At 42.9% G+C, this 16125-nt stretch overlaps 1 protein-coding gene across 1 annotated transcript; it reads right to left on the bottom strand.

The window, feature by feature from the left end:
• Nucleotides 1–523: 523 nt before the first annotated feature.
• dhx30 (DEAH (Asp-Glu-Ala-His) box helicase 30) lies at nt 524–15566 on the bottom strand (the record flags this gene model as incomplete). The annotated part of the gene is made up of 19 exons (XM_080725748.1): nt 524–783; nt 1523–1659; nt 4091–4194; nt 4715–4872; nt 5779–5938; nt 6781–6974; nt 7579–7660; nt 7760–7966; nt 8842–9017; nt 9155–9259; nt 9502–9580; nt 10167–10550; nt 11361–11828; nt 12220–12372; nt 12682–12831; nt 13621–13893; nt 14004–14114; nt 14463–14593; nt 15506–15566. 19 exons carry the CDS (start codon nt 15564–15566, stop codon nt 524–526), a joined length of 3393 nt encoding a protein of 1130 aa, XP_080581874.1.
• Nucleotides 15567–16125: the final 559 nt, after the last annotated feature.

Here is a 16125-nt window from a genome sequence, read left to right as displayed (position 1 = left end):
AAAGCAAATACCCAGAGTCCATAATCCAGTCATGAAAATGAACTTCATATTGTGGACCACTGTAGACATTTACAGGGTCAGAAAACAGTCAACTGTACACACGTCAACAGTTTTGATTACTTTAACAGAAACTGTACATAACTCCATCCAACTTCTGATGGTATATTATTACAAGTTACTACTTATGTCTTGTAGCTTACGCACCTGCTTGAAAGTAACTGGGTGTGCAGAAGTCTTCTTTTCACAAGTTATACTTATAACCATCAGCATCTCACTATTCTTCCACCTCTCATCTTCTGCTGTGAAGATGACTATGAAGGCTCAGCCTCAAAATTGCGCAATGACTACACAAATCATTGACTGCATTTTGCTATTGTACCATTTGAAAAATAACATTACATTAAATAATTTTTGCTTGATTCTTCAGTGCATTACAGCTGCAATATCCCCCAATTTATACTGTACAATACACACACACGTGCAACAATCTGTTCATTCACTCTCCGATTGTCATTGAACGTCATCAGTCCACCTCACTGTCGCTACTGTGTGCCTCTGTGTGTGGGTTGGAGTCCGAGTTGTTGAGCAGCTCCACCAGTAAAGTGATGAGCTTGCCGTCCTGCGCAGAGTTTGGCTTGATGGTGTTGGGGTTGTTGAGGTTTCGGTGCAACATGGTCTGAATGGACGTTCGGAGCTCCCACAGTAGCTCCCAGGTCTGAACTGATAGCTCACAGTGCACCATAGAACAGCCGTTTAGCGACACACGGACACGGTCCCCTCTCACTGGAGCAGAAAGAAGGGAAAGGCAGAGGGGAGAAACATTTATATTATTTTATTTTATTTTAAGAACAGGAAAGAGAGGATATAAGACTGAATGTCACTGCTGTCTGTCAGTGGTTGATTGTTTTAACTTAAGCCTATGTCATGGGACATAATCAGACAACAACGGTTACCCTTAATCAGAAGGCCACCTGTATCAGCAAGTAAGCCCTTAACACTACTACTGCCTTTTAATTTGAAGGGATGCTTGGTGCCGGATGGGGGTTATTTTAGTTTTTTTGGATTATCACTTGACGGCAACGTTTACGTCATCTAGTCGCATGACAGTGCTGTGCCCTGCCGAGTGTATTTTCTACTCTAAACAGGCCACCCTTTGGATCAAAATGTCTCTTTTTGAGTAAATGAAGTCTCTTTATGGGCCTCTCAATGGATTTACGATGGCGGAGCTTCACTTCGCGTGCACGCCCAACGTGCGTTGTAAACAAATTGCGGACATTACCGATGCAGGCGGGACCGGAGCGACGTACTGTAAGTAATTATACTTCTACTGTAAATACAGTAAGATTGACGGTGCTCACCGTCAACGGCACCATGATTTAACCCTTTAAATGCCGGTGAGGATCGTCAACGGCAGCAGAAGAACTGTTACCAGCTCCCCCCTTGAGTGCTCATCATGACAACCTGAGCAGCCATCAGCTGGGTGAAGCTGACATAGAATGTGATTAATAAAACATGTGCCTACCCGTCTCTGTGACGTCACAGTCTGTGAGCAGCAACAAGGCGAGGGGATGAACAGCAGACGAGTCTCTGATCCAAACGTTGTCGTTGGATTGGACTGCACTGAAGAAGGTCAGCCATCGACTGGGGAGCGGCTTCCCCCTGTGCCACACAGGAATCATTATCTCTTTTGATCAAATGGAATCAAACCCTGGGACAATTTAACCCATTTAGAACGGGTACACATTATAGTGCATCATTATTTTATGCTTTAACTATTGAAAAATAGCAGATATACAAGCTCACAGCGCGGCACCGAGTGCCGCGCTGCGAGCTTGTAGATCTGCTATTTTTGAAGAATCGTGGAAATTAGATTTTTGACCCGATTACATAAGTGTCTTTTGAATCCTTCTAAGATCTTTTGAAAAACCGATGTTTCTATGTCAGCAATCTGGCCAGCCATCGTCAAAGAAAAGGTCCTTTTCATTTAACTGGAGCTCAGTTAGTCTGTTCTTGAGAGACTACTATGTCAGTGGTTCTCAAACCTTTTCATGTGAAGGACCCCCAAAATGATATTTATTTGGCCACGGACCGCCATTTCAAAATATCTAGTTCCAGGGACCACCCAGAAGCAAGATTAGAGTTACAAACGTTCGCTTTGAAAATACATATATTCAAAGATTTGCACTAGAGATGGACCGATTGCAAAATTCTTGGCCGATTCCGATTTCCGGTTTTATTAAATTCTGATCTGCCGATACCGATTTTTCCGATACCGATTTTCTATCTAAGAAAGAACAATAATTATACAATACACCATATATTTTTTGGCTTGAGTACCCTTTCCATGATTTTTTTATCCAAGTACTCCCTTTCCCAGACAACATTTTGCTTATATAACTGCAATTAAAACCACAACTATGGTAGGCTATATGCATAACACGACTGTTCAACAATATAACATCACAAATAAGAAATGGAGTGAGTTTCAAACAGTGCATCCTGAGCAGATTTATTTTCAACACTGACAATAAGATTCAGTCAGTTTTCATGTCAATAACTAGTAATCAACAACCAATCATCAACTGATCAACAAAATTCAAAAACACATCTCAGTTGGCTGGTATTCTACCATGTAATTTCTTCAGTATCCCATGCAGTACCTCTGGGTATCACCAGGGGTACTCGTAGTACCCCAGTTAAACACTGGAATAGTTGACTTTCAATGTCACAATCAACAATTTTTTAAGCAGCACTGAGTTAACTTAAGAAAATAAAACTTGAACTCAATCTAGTGCAATGTTTGTACTTGAAAAATGAAAGCTGGTGCTATTTAACTATTATTATTATCATTGTTATTAATATGCTGGTGAAATTGGCTTGGCAATCCTTTCTGTTTTTATACTGTCATTAGTATCAACAAGCAACCCCCCTGGTTGCTTGTTTCTCTCTCAAAAACAAAACCTGGCAACATTGGGTGATGAGACTCAGAGAAGTGTTTATCTTAGCACAGGACGCTAAACAAGCAGGCTACAGTGGACACTCATGCTGCTCATGATTACATGCATTTATGTAGCGCAATATTTGGGATATATGTGTGGCTGGCTACCAACGGAGGAAACATCGGAAAATCACTGTTGATAGCACGTAAAATAGACGATTCGCACGGGAAATAAAATAGACGCTTCTCGGACATTTTTAGCGCTTCTTCGGCAGCCTTTGCTATAGATTTCAGCACTTTTGCGGGAATAGCATGGTGCCCTGTGCTTCAGCACATAAAGCGTGTGCATTAATCTGGCCATTCTTTAGCATGATGTGAGTTTGTATGCCTTGTAGATCAGCTGTTTTCGACTAAACTCACGCAGCCAGCCACCACTCGCTGCTGTTCGTTGTGGGTGTGAGAGTCAGAGTGTGTGTGGAGGGAGGGAGGGACGGGGAGAGAGAGCGAGAGAGATAGACGGAAGCCCCGTTCAGCTCGCATCGTTGCTTTTGTTCAGATGTACTGTAATGAGATGGAGTTATTTATTTGAGCGAACGGGTAATATCAATGCAAAGAGCGAGTTTTGGATCATCCTGGCACACAGTGAAATAAGTCCAAATCTGCGACATGTTTTCTTCATGAGTCTGTTAGCGTTAGCTTCGCTGCTGCTTTGTTTTGGTCAGCGCGCGTTGAGCCACATGTTGCGTACTGCGAATGCGTGTCATTTTTGATTGGCGGAAAACCGGAAATTGCGTTAGGACCGGCCGGTCACCGATTGAGGCCGATTTTATATAATACCGGCCGATTTTCGATACTGGCCGATACCGATGTCCATCTCTAATTTGCACACATTTTCGCGACTTTTTCAAAAATAGCAGATCTACAAGCTCTCAGCGCGGCACTCGGTGCCGCGCTGTGAGCTTGTATCTCTGCTATTTTTCACTGGTTAAAGCATTCAATAATTCTAGGCCTAAATGGGATAATGAGTTTGCTGCCCTCTAAATGTTAATGTTCATGGAGAGAAAAGAGCACTTGAATGTACTGTATAACATGCACATTACAAACACTAACAGCATAAACATTACACAAGTTAATTCTCACACAGACACACACCTGTTGACTGAGGTGCGGTGAAGGAGTACTGGTCCACTGTGTATGCGGTAGCCTGCACTGTCGGGTCGAAAGCGCCCTCCCTTGGTCACCATGCCCTTCTTCACCTAAACAGCAATACAAAGTATCGGTTATTGCATGATCACAACATACATTATGTGCAACGCCAGTCATTTTCATTGTGTAGCTACAACAAGTAGATAACTTCTGTAAACTCTGATTAGGCTACAACATAATTCACACTATGCAGTGCATAATTGTATATTGTGCAATGTCATATGACACAATTATAAATAATTGTAACTTTAATTATAATAATTGTAACTTTAATTATAATGTAATTTAATCACTATCAAACTAAACACTGCTTAACCTTAACCACCCTTAAACACTGCCTACTCCCTAACCCCTATTAAACACTGCCTAAACTTAACAACCAGCAAACATTGCTTTACTTAAACACTATTAAACACTGTTGTAGAAAACAATATGTTCACATGTAAAAGTAAAAGTGCACCGGATTTTCTCATATAATGGTAGTAACTAGTAAAGATGTTTCGAGTATCTGCTAGACATTATTTGACTGTATATTTGATGCTGCGTTGGAGAAAGTACTATAATGTATACCTTAATGAGTTTGGGGAAGAGACCAGCAAGCAGTACAGCTTTCACCAGCTCTTCCTGCCTGCTCTGCTGGTTGCAGAGAGCCGAGGCCTGCTGGCACTCACTGGAACGAGACACTAGATGGGCTTCATTAAGGTTCTCACTGAACTGAGAAATTAAACCTGGAACAGAAACAACATTCATTATTACTTTTTGCCAACATTGCAGCCAGATCCCAGTGTGGGGAGTAGTACAGCCGATGTGTTAAGATCACGTGTGCCTGCTCTTTGAACTTAACTCATCTGCTGCCATTTAACAATACCTTCGTACTCTCATATGCCAAACTGTCTCCATAGACTTCCATGTAATTCATAGTGAACGGATCATGCACACCCATGCCTAGATAATGCACCACGTGTGTCCACATTGCTCACAGCTTTCAAACAAAAAAATCCGAATGGAAATCCGTTCAGGCATTCATGAGATAGCAACCATTATGTTTTCCTAAAATGTAAACAAAGATGGCTGCCATGTTTGAAAGATGGGGTTGCTATGGGGGTTAAACATGCAATTTCGCGATCGCTATCATGCCTACTACATTTTTTGGGGTCAAAAATTTTTTTTTGATTTTTTTTTTTAAAATTCTCGTGTTCCTCGGGCATGGCAGGGCCGTACAACGGGATCTTTTCGGGCTCCTCGGCCATGGCAACACATGAGTTAAAGGAGGAACATGCTGACAACGTTGAACCAACTGTATGTCCCATTGTTCTGACGTGAACCTGATGTGAGGAGGAAGAAAAAAGGACCCTATATATTGTGTATACCGTGTATTTCTACGGGGGGGTGATGGGGTCACCAAAAACGTTGCTAATAATATGGGGCCGTGAGATCAAAAAGATTGAGAACCCCTGACATAAGGTATACTCTGACACACAATATGACCTCAGTCCTCACACGAGAACAATGGACTTAGTTTTAAAATCTACAAAGTGTTGCATAAGTGTAAGCCTAATAATACATTGGTGTTACATTTTTGGACAAGTTATTTTCGGCGTGCAACATAGTAGGACAAAGCTTAAATTCCTTACCATTAATAAATCGTAGGCTGGATCCAGACAAGGAGTGATCCTCCAGGTAGTCCTGTCTGTCGGCTCTGTCACCCTCCTGCTGAACCCTCCTCCAGCCCAACACTGCTCTGCTGAACACCAGGTAGTCACTGAAGCTGGAGCCACTCAGAGCCTCTTTGGCCTGCACCAAGGAGAAAAAGAAAGAGAGCCAGAGCAGTGTGTGTGTTTAGTTTAACCATTTAAAGTCATACTGTGTTCATTGTAATATTTTGGCGACACCTAGAGTAGCTCCATTGTCATTAACCCATTTAGGCCTAGAATTAGAAGGATTCAAAAGACACTTATAGAATCGGGTCAAAATTCTAATGTTCACGACTTTTCAAAAATAGCAGATCTACGAGCTCGCAGCGCGGCACTCGGTGCCGCGCTGTGAGCTTGTATATCTGCTATTTTTCAATAGTTAAAGCATAAAATAATGATACACAAAATGTGTACCCGTTCTAAATGGGTCTAAGTGTTTGTCTATAATGGAAGGAATGCTGTAGGGTCCTAACACGCCAAGGATACTTTGGAACGGATCAAAACGCTGTCATAAACTGTGTATTTTTAACATTATAATAAATAAATACATTTCCAGTGCCTATGTCATTTTGGCACAAGTGTCGGGGAATCTTGTTTAGGCAACGTTCAGAGAAGTTGTCAAAACACATTTATGTGGAATGATTGTGAAAATATCAGTGAAAAATGTATGAATTTTACAATTATCTTGTAGATCTGCCTTTTTTTTCATTAATATTTTTATTGGAAGTTTAGGCGCACAGTCAGTCACATCCGTACATATAAAACAAGCTTATACAGCAATATATGGAGTGACAGCCTACTCTCAACATAAGATTTTTTACAGCATTTCTGTTTTTAATTGTGTAGGTTTTTGGGGTTTTAGTGTTTAAGAGGATCAATTTGTGTGTGTGTGTGTGTGTGTGTGTGTGTGTGTGTGTGTGTGTGTGTGTGTGTATCTCTGACCTTGGTGACCATTGCTCTGTTCTGCAGGCTGTTGTAGAATGGGTCTCTGGTCAGACAGGCAGCAACAGACAGCACAGGCAGGACACAACGGAACATAGCAGCCAGGACCAACACTTTCCCCAGCTGGGGGTCACAGGATATGCAGGAAACACGTTCTCCTAAGGGCGTCAGCGATTCTGTCTTGTCTAGAACACCTGATAGCATTGAGGTAAAAAAAGGTAGGCCTGTCTATCATTGCTGTTGGTCAGAAACATTGTATGTCCAAAACCATTACCTTTCAGGAACAAACTACTAGCAAAAATGTTTGCTACTTGTGCACAAAGTATAAAATAGGACATTTCTGAAAGAAGATTAAAAATATGCTCATTAGGGATGGGACGATATGAAAATGTAATATCACGACTATTGTGAGAATAGAAATCGCGATTTACGATATTATCGCGATAATCAAAGTCCATTATCCTGGGGCGGAACAGATGCCAAAAATAGCAGATCTACAAGCTCACAACGTGTCGCAATGTGGCACACTGTGAGCTTGTAGATCGGCTATTTTGATAGAGAGTACCTTTTACCAATAGAGAATTTAAGTGGTGCCGGATATGCAGCTCGGCAAATAAAAAGTGAATTGATCCCAGTGCATGACGGAGGACGATATCACGATAAATTAAATCTCCACAATACGATTATCGTGAGTGTTTTTTATCGCAATAAACGATAATATCGCGTATCGTCCCATCCCTAATGCTCATAGAAACAACATCACATGATGGAGAAAATAAATAGCTCTGTGTTGCTCACCAATCTCTTGTAGATTGCGTACAGCGTTCCTTGTAGCAACTTGCTCTGGACTGTCCAAAACTTGGGATAAGAAGTCAAGAGCCTAACAACAGAAAAAGCATAGTCAGATCACTCATATCTAGATTTACTTTCATTTCCCACTACATTTGGATCATAGCAAAGGCTGATGTTATTCCCTTACCTTGCAATTGGGACTGTGGATTTTGGCCTGCATTACAACGCTCTCCAAAGGGGTACGCAAAATCTCAGGGATGGGAAATGTCGCCATGGTTTCCAGTTGTTGTCGTGGAAACAGGTGGTACGCATGTCCTGGTTGGCATCGCCCCGCCCTCCCACGTCGCTGTGTTACATTGGAACGGGAGACCCACACAGTGTCCAGACAAGAAACCTATTTAAAAAACAAGTAAAAACACAAGATTAGATTTAATGTTTTGTTATGCTTACTTCAGATAGTAGAATAACAGGAAACCAAGGGCAGTGAGAGAGAGGAGAGACATGCGGGACAAGAGACAAGGGCCGGAAATCAAACCTAGGTCCTTATACACCACGTGCACCAACTGGCTGAGCAGGTAGACACCCCATAAGAGGTATTATTGTCCAAGATCACGCATTTTGATTTTGTAAACATTTGGGGACATTCCCTTGAATTACATTAATTCCATATCCCCCCATATTATTATTATTTGTTGTGGTTTGTTTGATTTTATCATAGTGTTATTATTAAATTCCCCCCCACCATCAGTTTTTTTTCTGCCTCCTCACATCAGAACAATGGGACATACAGTTGCTTCAATATTGATCAGTTTTAATTAATACCATAATGTGTTTAGTTTGGAGAAATGTGATTGTTGTATTTTCGTTTTTCACTCTGTGTATATATTTATTAAAAAAGAAAGAAAAAAGAAAAGGTGATTGCAAATGTGGACATGAAATGTGAAATGTGGAATGTAAAGATTGAGATCATTGCAATAAAAAAAAATGAAAATCCATATCCCCGAACCCATAGCTTAACCTTACTCATAACCAATCTATCCATAAATGCATAAAACTGACCTAATGAAATACAATTTAAATTGGGGGATGCCAATTTCTTTCACAAATTAAGTCCTGAACTGGTCCTGAACTGGTCTGTCCAAAATGATTCCCAAAATGTAGCCTGTTGTGTTAGGAATGCATACAGTACATCGATTTTGTTCATAGCATTGATGAACGTCAGTGCACAATAGTAACTACATGTAGTAGAATGGAGTAGCTGTAACTGACCTTAGTGCGTGGGTCATAGTTCTGCTCTTTCTGAGTTCCAACATCCACAACATGAACAATGTCGTCTATGGTGATGGAGGTCTCTGCAATGTTGGTAGCCAGGACGATCTTCCTCTGGCCCACTGGGGGGCGCTGGAAAACCACCTGCTGGTCTGCCACTGACATGCTTGAATGCACTGGGTAGGAGAGGGTAAAAACAAGAGATAAAGGTTTTTTTATTTCAGTGAAACCAGGTCTTTGCAATATCAGAATGAGCAAATGCAAACCAAAGGACATGAAGTGGACCACGTTTGGTCCATCTTTAATCTCTTACGTGGGAGGATTAGTTGGGAGCCCGAGGAAAAGCCAGACTTCCCCTCTAGCTTCTCTTGAACTGCCTTGATGTCCTGCCACCCAGGAAGGAAACATAACACTGCACCTGATGCATGAGAAACCATGGGGTTTACAAATATAATGAACAGGGTGAATATCATTAACAACAAAATGTGGTGGGAAGAGTGTGAATATGCTTATACAACAAGAGTATAATTGATTACTCTCCACCCCAAAACGTTTTATTTTAAACTGTGTGTTGTGGGCTTTCTGCTTTGTTGCAGTCATCTCTCTCTTACTCTCCATTCCTGACAACAAATGAGTGGTAAAGACTACGGAGGTGGTTACCTGGCTCCCCGTGTCTGTCTATGTGGTCGATTACATCAGCCACTAGATCCAGGTCTGGCGTTACGTCGTATTTTCCTTCCTGAACAAATACACAAAAGACACACACACACACACACACACACACACACACACACACACGCTTTCATATAAATGAGACAGTTAATCTATGGACCGGTGTCCCTATTTTTGGGCATGTCATTATAGGTAATAAATAAAGGATTTTTAAAACATGTTCAAAAATCAAACCTCGGTTCGAAGTGAAGCGGTGAATTTTTATTCTATGTGTTCTAGAGCTATGAAATCTGTGTTCTAGATCTATACATTCCGTGTTCTAGATCTATACTTTCTATGTGCTTTAGTTCTATATTTTTATGAATTCTGAATGAATGAATGAATGATTTTGTCTGGAGGGCCAAATTGTCATGTGAAGCGTGACCAATCCTCAATTCTGCATGCACGGGACATGTACAGGACAGACAAAGCCACTCCTTGAGAATCTATGGGAATGGGAATCCTCAAAAAAACATGTACGGGACAGACAAAGCCACTCCTTGGAAGCGGCTTTCACCGCTTCAAAAATAGAGTTAATAGATCGACCATTTTTTTAAAAATGGGGCTTAATATCTAAACGCAGAAACAAAAGCATAACATTCTAAAAGTCTCACCTGTCTGTCCCGGTCCAGCCTCTTTGGCGGTGAAGGTCGGCGCCCCATCTCCCTCAAAACGTCCTCCAGGTATCTATCCTGGACCGGGTGCATGAACCCAGGCACCTTGACTATCGGGCAGCCCCCAAAGTACTCAGCCAGCCTCTGGTTGTCCCCGGTGGCGCTCATCAGCACCACGCGGAGCTCTGGGTTTTGGTCCAGGGCGGAACGCAGCAGGGCCAGCAGCAGGTCTGTGTTGACGTCTCTCTCGTGGACCTCGTCCACCACCACGTGGCTGACGCCCCTCAGGGAGGCGTTCCCCTGCATCTTCCTCAACAGCACGCCCACTGTGAGGAAGAGGAGGGCTCCTCCGCTGTGCTCCGGAGGACGGCTGTCCAGCCTCACCTAGTATAAGCACATGATAGACACGTTTTTCTGTATGTTAAAATGGTCAGAGTACATATTGTGTAAACCAGTGGTTCTAAAACTTGGGGTCGGGACCCCGAGTACCCAAATTATTTTGTGGGGTATTTTGAGATCTACATGCTCACAACGCCTCACACTGCGAGGCGTTGTGAGCATGTACTAGATCTGCTATTTTCACAATATCTGTGGAGTCACAATTCCAAGTTCTTGTCAGGGTGGGGGTCCCCAGTTCATATGTTTATTTTGGTGGTAACAGCCTAAAAAGGTTTGAGAAACCCTGGTGTAAACCAACAATCAGAACATTTGGCATAATAAAAAGGGGATAGATATAATGCCAGTGACAAATATATATACAGCTCCATTATCCAAGGACAATCCCAACTTGGTTCTGGGATCTTGCTCTTGCACTAAAAGAAGAGTGTATTTGTAATAACAGTGATCTTGAAGAAATTGAGAATGATTACCAATTTGTGTTGTATTGTCCTTTGTATGATGATTTGATGGTTTGATGTAGTTAAGTAGTGATGCATGTATTTGCAACCAAAGTATTACATAAATTGCCTCATCTGATACCAATATAATGATACCAATATAATTTCAATGTTTAATTATATTTGTGTAAACTGTGTTTACCAAGCAACATTCAGGTATTGAGAAAGGATCGTAATGTTTTCTAATTGTGTTTTGGTGGCTTATAATCTTGGGATGGGTCATTGGACAAGGCTCGGAAATAAGAACTCATTAATTTCATTATTATACAGTATACAACAGTCCAGTCTTTGTGTTTACCTGATACCCCACCGAGTGCTTTAGAGCCGGGCCCACTTCATGGGCAACGCGGTGAGCCACTGACACGGCACTGATGCGACGCGGCTGGGTGACTAGGATGTTGCACTCCGCCCCGTCGCCTCCTCTCACACGCCCCTCCAGCAGGAAGCGAGGGATCCGGGTGGTTTTACCACACCCCGTCTCCCCGGCGATTACCACCACCCTCGAGGACTCCACTGCCGACACCACCCGCTGGCGGTGGCCGTCGACGGGAAGCTCCACCCCGAGAGCAGGGTTGGCTCTCTCCCACTGCTCCTGCAGGTCAACGTTCAGCTGCTGGGCCTGCTGCATAGAGAGCGGCTGGTACGGCCTGCCTGTGATGGCGTCCGTCACTGAGTCCTCCTCTTCCCAGTCCTCTTGGTTTAAGCTCTGCTGCCCTCCGTCCTCTTTATCCTCCCACAGTCTCTGTATTTCTTCCTCCACAGGATACTGTAATGAAGATTAACTTTATTGAGTTATAAAATCTCACTCAGTTTTTACAAACATTTAGGTGTGAAATACAGACATGACATGCAATGTGGAGAGATGGTGGAGTGACCGGGAGTTAGGATTTGGACAGCTTTGCTCAGCCTTGCTCAAGAGCACCTCGGCAGAGCCCAGGAGACTGACATCTATCCAGCTACAGCACCAGACTTAACTTGATGCAGTGGTCCTTGCTGGACTTGAACCGGCCACCCTCCTGTGCCCAAGCCCAGTCCCTATGGACCGAGCTGTAGCCACGACGTAAAGACAAGGCACGTGCATTACTGTCAGCGCAGGCGATCGCCAATCGCTCCACATTCCATCTGCAGCATGTCCCTGGTCTGAAGTGGGAACTGACCTGAGCGAGGTATTCTCTCACGTTGTCCTCCAGGTGCTCTGGGATCTCCAGGGGGAGGGGCAGTCGTTCCCTCTCTGCTGCCTCCTTAACCATCTCTCGGTGGTACTTGGCATGAGTCAGGGCTTTGTTGTCCTGGTTGATCAGCTCCAGCTCCTGGACATGGCAGGGAGATTAACAAGATAGAGAGAGACACATTCTGACGTGATGGTATAAAACAGTGTTTCTCAAACTTTCAAATTTCAAGGTCTCCCCTTAACTCTGACAGTGTACAAATGGAACCAAATCGACCAGTTTGGGTTCATTTGGTTCCATTTGTACACTGTCAGAGTTACAGACTTGTAATGGTCAATTTAGACCCCCCTAAAGGAACCCACAGAGTCCCTGTAATCCACTTTGAGAACCACTGGTATAAAATATATTCATTTACAAGGATTATATATACATTTCTGCATTTGTCCTCACCTTCAGTTTCACACAGGCAAGAGCTGCAACTGCCCTCTCTGCTGCCATTCTGTTGCGAGCTGTGGCTGTGAATTTCATCTTCTCTGGCCAATGCAGGGTGAGCTCACATCTCTTCAGCTTCCCTTGCGTTGTTTTGTACTTAATTAGCTCCTGTAGAGTTATACAATTAATTTACATTTTAGGCATTTAGCAGGCGCTTTTAATTCAAAGTGACTTACAATAGCAATAAGCAACATAATATGTCAGTACATCAACAACAATACAACAAATGCATAGGAATATCAATTTAGAAAAAAAAAATAATAACTAAAAAGAAAGAAATGCATCCAGCTTCATGTGTGGTCATCGATGGAAGGGGAGGGTTACAGTAGTGCTATGGGTTTAGGTGGAGTCTAAAGAGGTGTGTCTTCAGTCCACGGCGGAAGCTAGGGAGTGAGTCTGTAGTTCTAAGTACGATAGGGAGTTTTTTCCACAGTTTGGGGTCAGGAGGGCAAATTGTCTAGGACGAGTGGATTTTTGTCCTGTTTTTTTTTTTTTTTTGCGAGGGTTCTGTCAGCATCCCTGTGTTGGCTGATCTGAGTGAACGGGTGGGTATAGTATTGGGAACAGCACTCACTTTTGTTTGAATAAAATAAAATAAAAAAGGATAAGCATTAATGGGAGTCTATGGGACAAGTGGTGGAAAGCAAGGTGCACGCAAAAACGGATATTTTTTGAGTGGCTCGTGGCGAGAGATTGGGCATCTCTTGAGCCCAACCGCGAGATAATCGGACCATCATCATCATCATATTCTATGAATTTATAACAGACATACAACAAGTCACATCTGCGACCCGTTGTGAGCTTGTAGGTTGTCTGCTTTCGGCACACAAGTATGAGAAGGCCTAAGAGTGACGGGCGGCATGGGCCCCGTTTGGTAAAGGGATGTGATTTACTGACCCTTGTGCTGTTGGATGCTGTGGCCCTCTGGATGACAGTAGTAAGGAGGGTTTTAGGGCTTGGAAACAGGGAAAGAGCTTCCGAGATGTTGCCAGTGTCTCCAGGGGGACGAGGGGATCCACTGCCTCCCTCTTCTGTAGTCGTAGGACGACACTCAACATCAATCCAGGGGTCCTCCTCAGTGTGATGAAAAAACAACGACTGCTTTGGTGCTCTCCCTCGAGCGGCTCTCTTTGTGTTCAGCTGATTGTCTGGACCAATCACACCAAGCTCCTTCACAGGAAGAGAGAAGTGATACAAGATAAACAATTTAATATCTATAAAGCAGGCAATGTGCTTCATCTAATTGTCCACATTGTGCACACAGACATTTATTTGCTTACTTTCAGCTTGAGACAGACAGCGGCAGCCGCAAATCGTTCAGCATCAACTTTCTTAGAGGCAAAGCCCTCCATCTCAATTCTGCTAGGCCACGTGACAGTGACAGTCGCTCTCTATAAAAGGGGACAAAAGCAAGAATAAGGGCCGATGCATACTCCACGTTTAGAGCCCAGTTAAATCAGTTCGACTCTGTCCAAACAATATGACGCCATTCAGAGGTTAACCCCCTTCTAAATTGTTGACAATAGAGGGGGGAAATCCTTAATTAGCATTTGCAACCATTAGAATTAGAGCTGGCTCAATCCATTCCTTATTTGACAATTTTGCTTATAAGAGCAGCATGGTCTACATCAGTGGTTCTCAAAAAGTGGGGTCCTTGGGGTTGTTCCAAGGGGAGCCCCAGGTAAACGATGAAAACGTTATGTCATGCTTTCCGGCTGGTACGTGTGACCTTCTCTGACCTTGACATCCCCGTGGTCTGTGCAGCTGTACTGGACCAGTTGGGACAGGTCGTTGACTCCCAGTGAACTGGAGATGGCATTATGCAGCAGGTTCCTGGGCTCAGGGAACTGCTTCAGCAGGTCAGGGCTACCTAGACCGGGAACATGGGTCAGAAGCAGGGGTCATCAACATGTCCGTAGTACACGGACAAAATGTCTGTGGCAAAATACTTTTTTACACACCTAATTTATAATCTTAGACATTACTGAATGTCAAGTCTCCAGGTTTTCTTCAGAATATGTTTGACCACTTATTTACTACAACACTATGGCACATTATGAGTCCAACTATTCTGAACTGTTTTATTTGCAAGGACCCCCCTAAACTGGTAAAAGAAAACAGAGCAATACTTCTATTGTAAATACAATTAGCATTGTGTTTTACAACTGTTTTTCTGATATTTTCTGCATAGAGTGTTTTATTTGTATGTCATTCTATGTTGCGAGTTAAAAAAGGACCCCAATTGAAACAAGCCCAATAGCTTTTTTGAGGAATCCTTTAAGTTGGCCTTGTACCAGTGAACTGTACGGTCATGAAACTACCCTTTCCTATGCAAACTCTAAGTCTTCAATCAATCAACCAACCAATCGAATGGAATTTGTAGCCTACACTCTCAGAATTACAGACCTGTTCGTGTCATTCAAGGCTAGCTGTCAATGTGTTTATGGTAATATTATTGTCCACTCATTTTGTATGTCTGTGCAAAAAAAAAATGTTTTGGCGATGACCCCTGGCCAGATGGACAGAAGTAGTTAATGCTCTCTTATCTCCGTGTAAGATCCATTTTATTGGGTTCTAATAAAAACACAAATACTAGAATTAATGGTAATAAATATATAATTTGCACGATGTGCGCCCTTGGAAGACAGTGTCAGATGCAGACATTTTCACTCACCCTGTTGTATTCTGGACGCTGACGTCGTATGTTCCTGAGATGTTTGAGCCTTTGTTTTATACCACCGAACGTCAGCTAAATTTGTTTCGATTTTCCGTCCTCTATCACAGTATTTCCCAAGGTTGTACAATGCTCTTAGCCGCACGAGTAAAGTGCCGGGTAGCGCCATCTTTAAACTACAAATTTCCTCTACTGGTCTGGTTTGTTTCCACTGGCTGTTAGCAACCGCAATTATATCTAGATCGCCCTCCTCTGGCGTGGAGTATGCTTTCCAGCAAATGAAAGAAACAAGAGCCGCTCCTCCCGTTTTATAGTAAAGACAGTATGTGATGTCAGTTGTGAGACTTGACCAATCACGGAGATTGATGGAGATGATGGTGACGTCATAACCCAGTTGATGACGTCACTGTTATTTCAAGGGGTTTCCCATTGGATGACATCACCCTGTGTCCATCATGTAACTCCCTGTGTTTTTTTCACAGGGTTTTCCCCATTGGATTTTAACTATTAATTTGAAAAATGTCTGTTGGTCTGTCTGTCCCTGAACAGTCACTGATACAGTCACTGATACTAAACAGTGTCGCCGACTCGCTGCCATGGTAACAGCCGCATGCTGAAACAATGCCCGACATCACTGACTGACATCGGAACACCATACACTACACTACAGTATGGGCATAAACTGTTGAAACAGCCTGCATGCTGACATCACTGATGATAATAAACAG

Source organism: Nannobrachium achirus (genome assembly GCF_963921795.1).
Source record: "Nannobrachium achirus genome assembly, chromosome: 5".
Taxonomy (NCBI): domain Eukaryota; kingdom Metazoa; phylum Chordata; class Actinopteri; order Myctophiformes; family Myctophidae; genus Nannobrachium; species Nannobrachium achirus.
The sequence above is the reverse complement of the archived record's forward strand: the minus strand, read 5'-3'. Positions and strand labels throughout refer to the sequence as shown.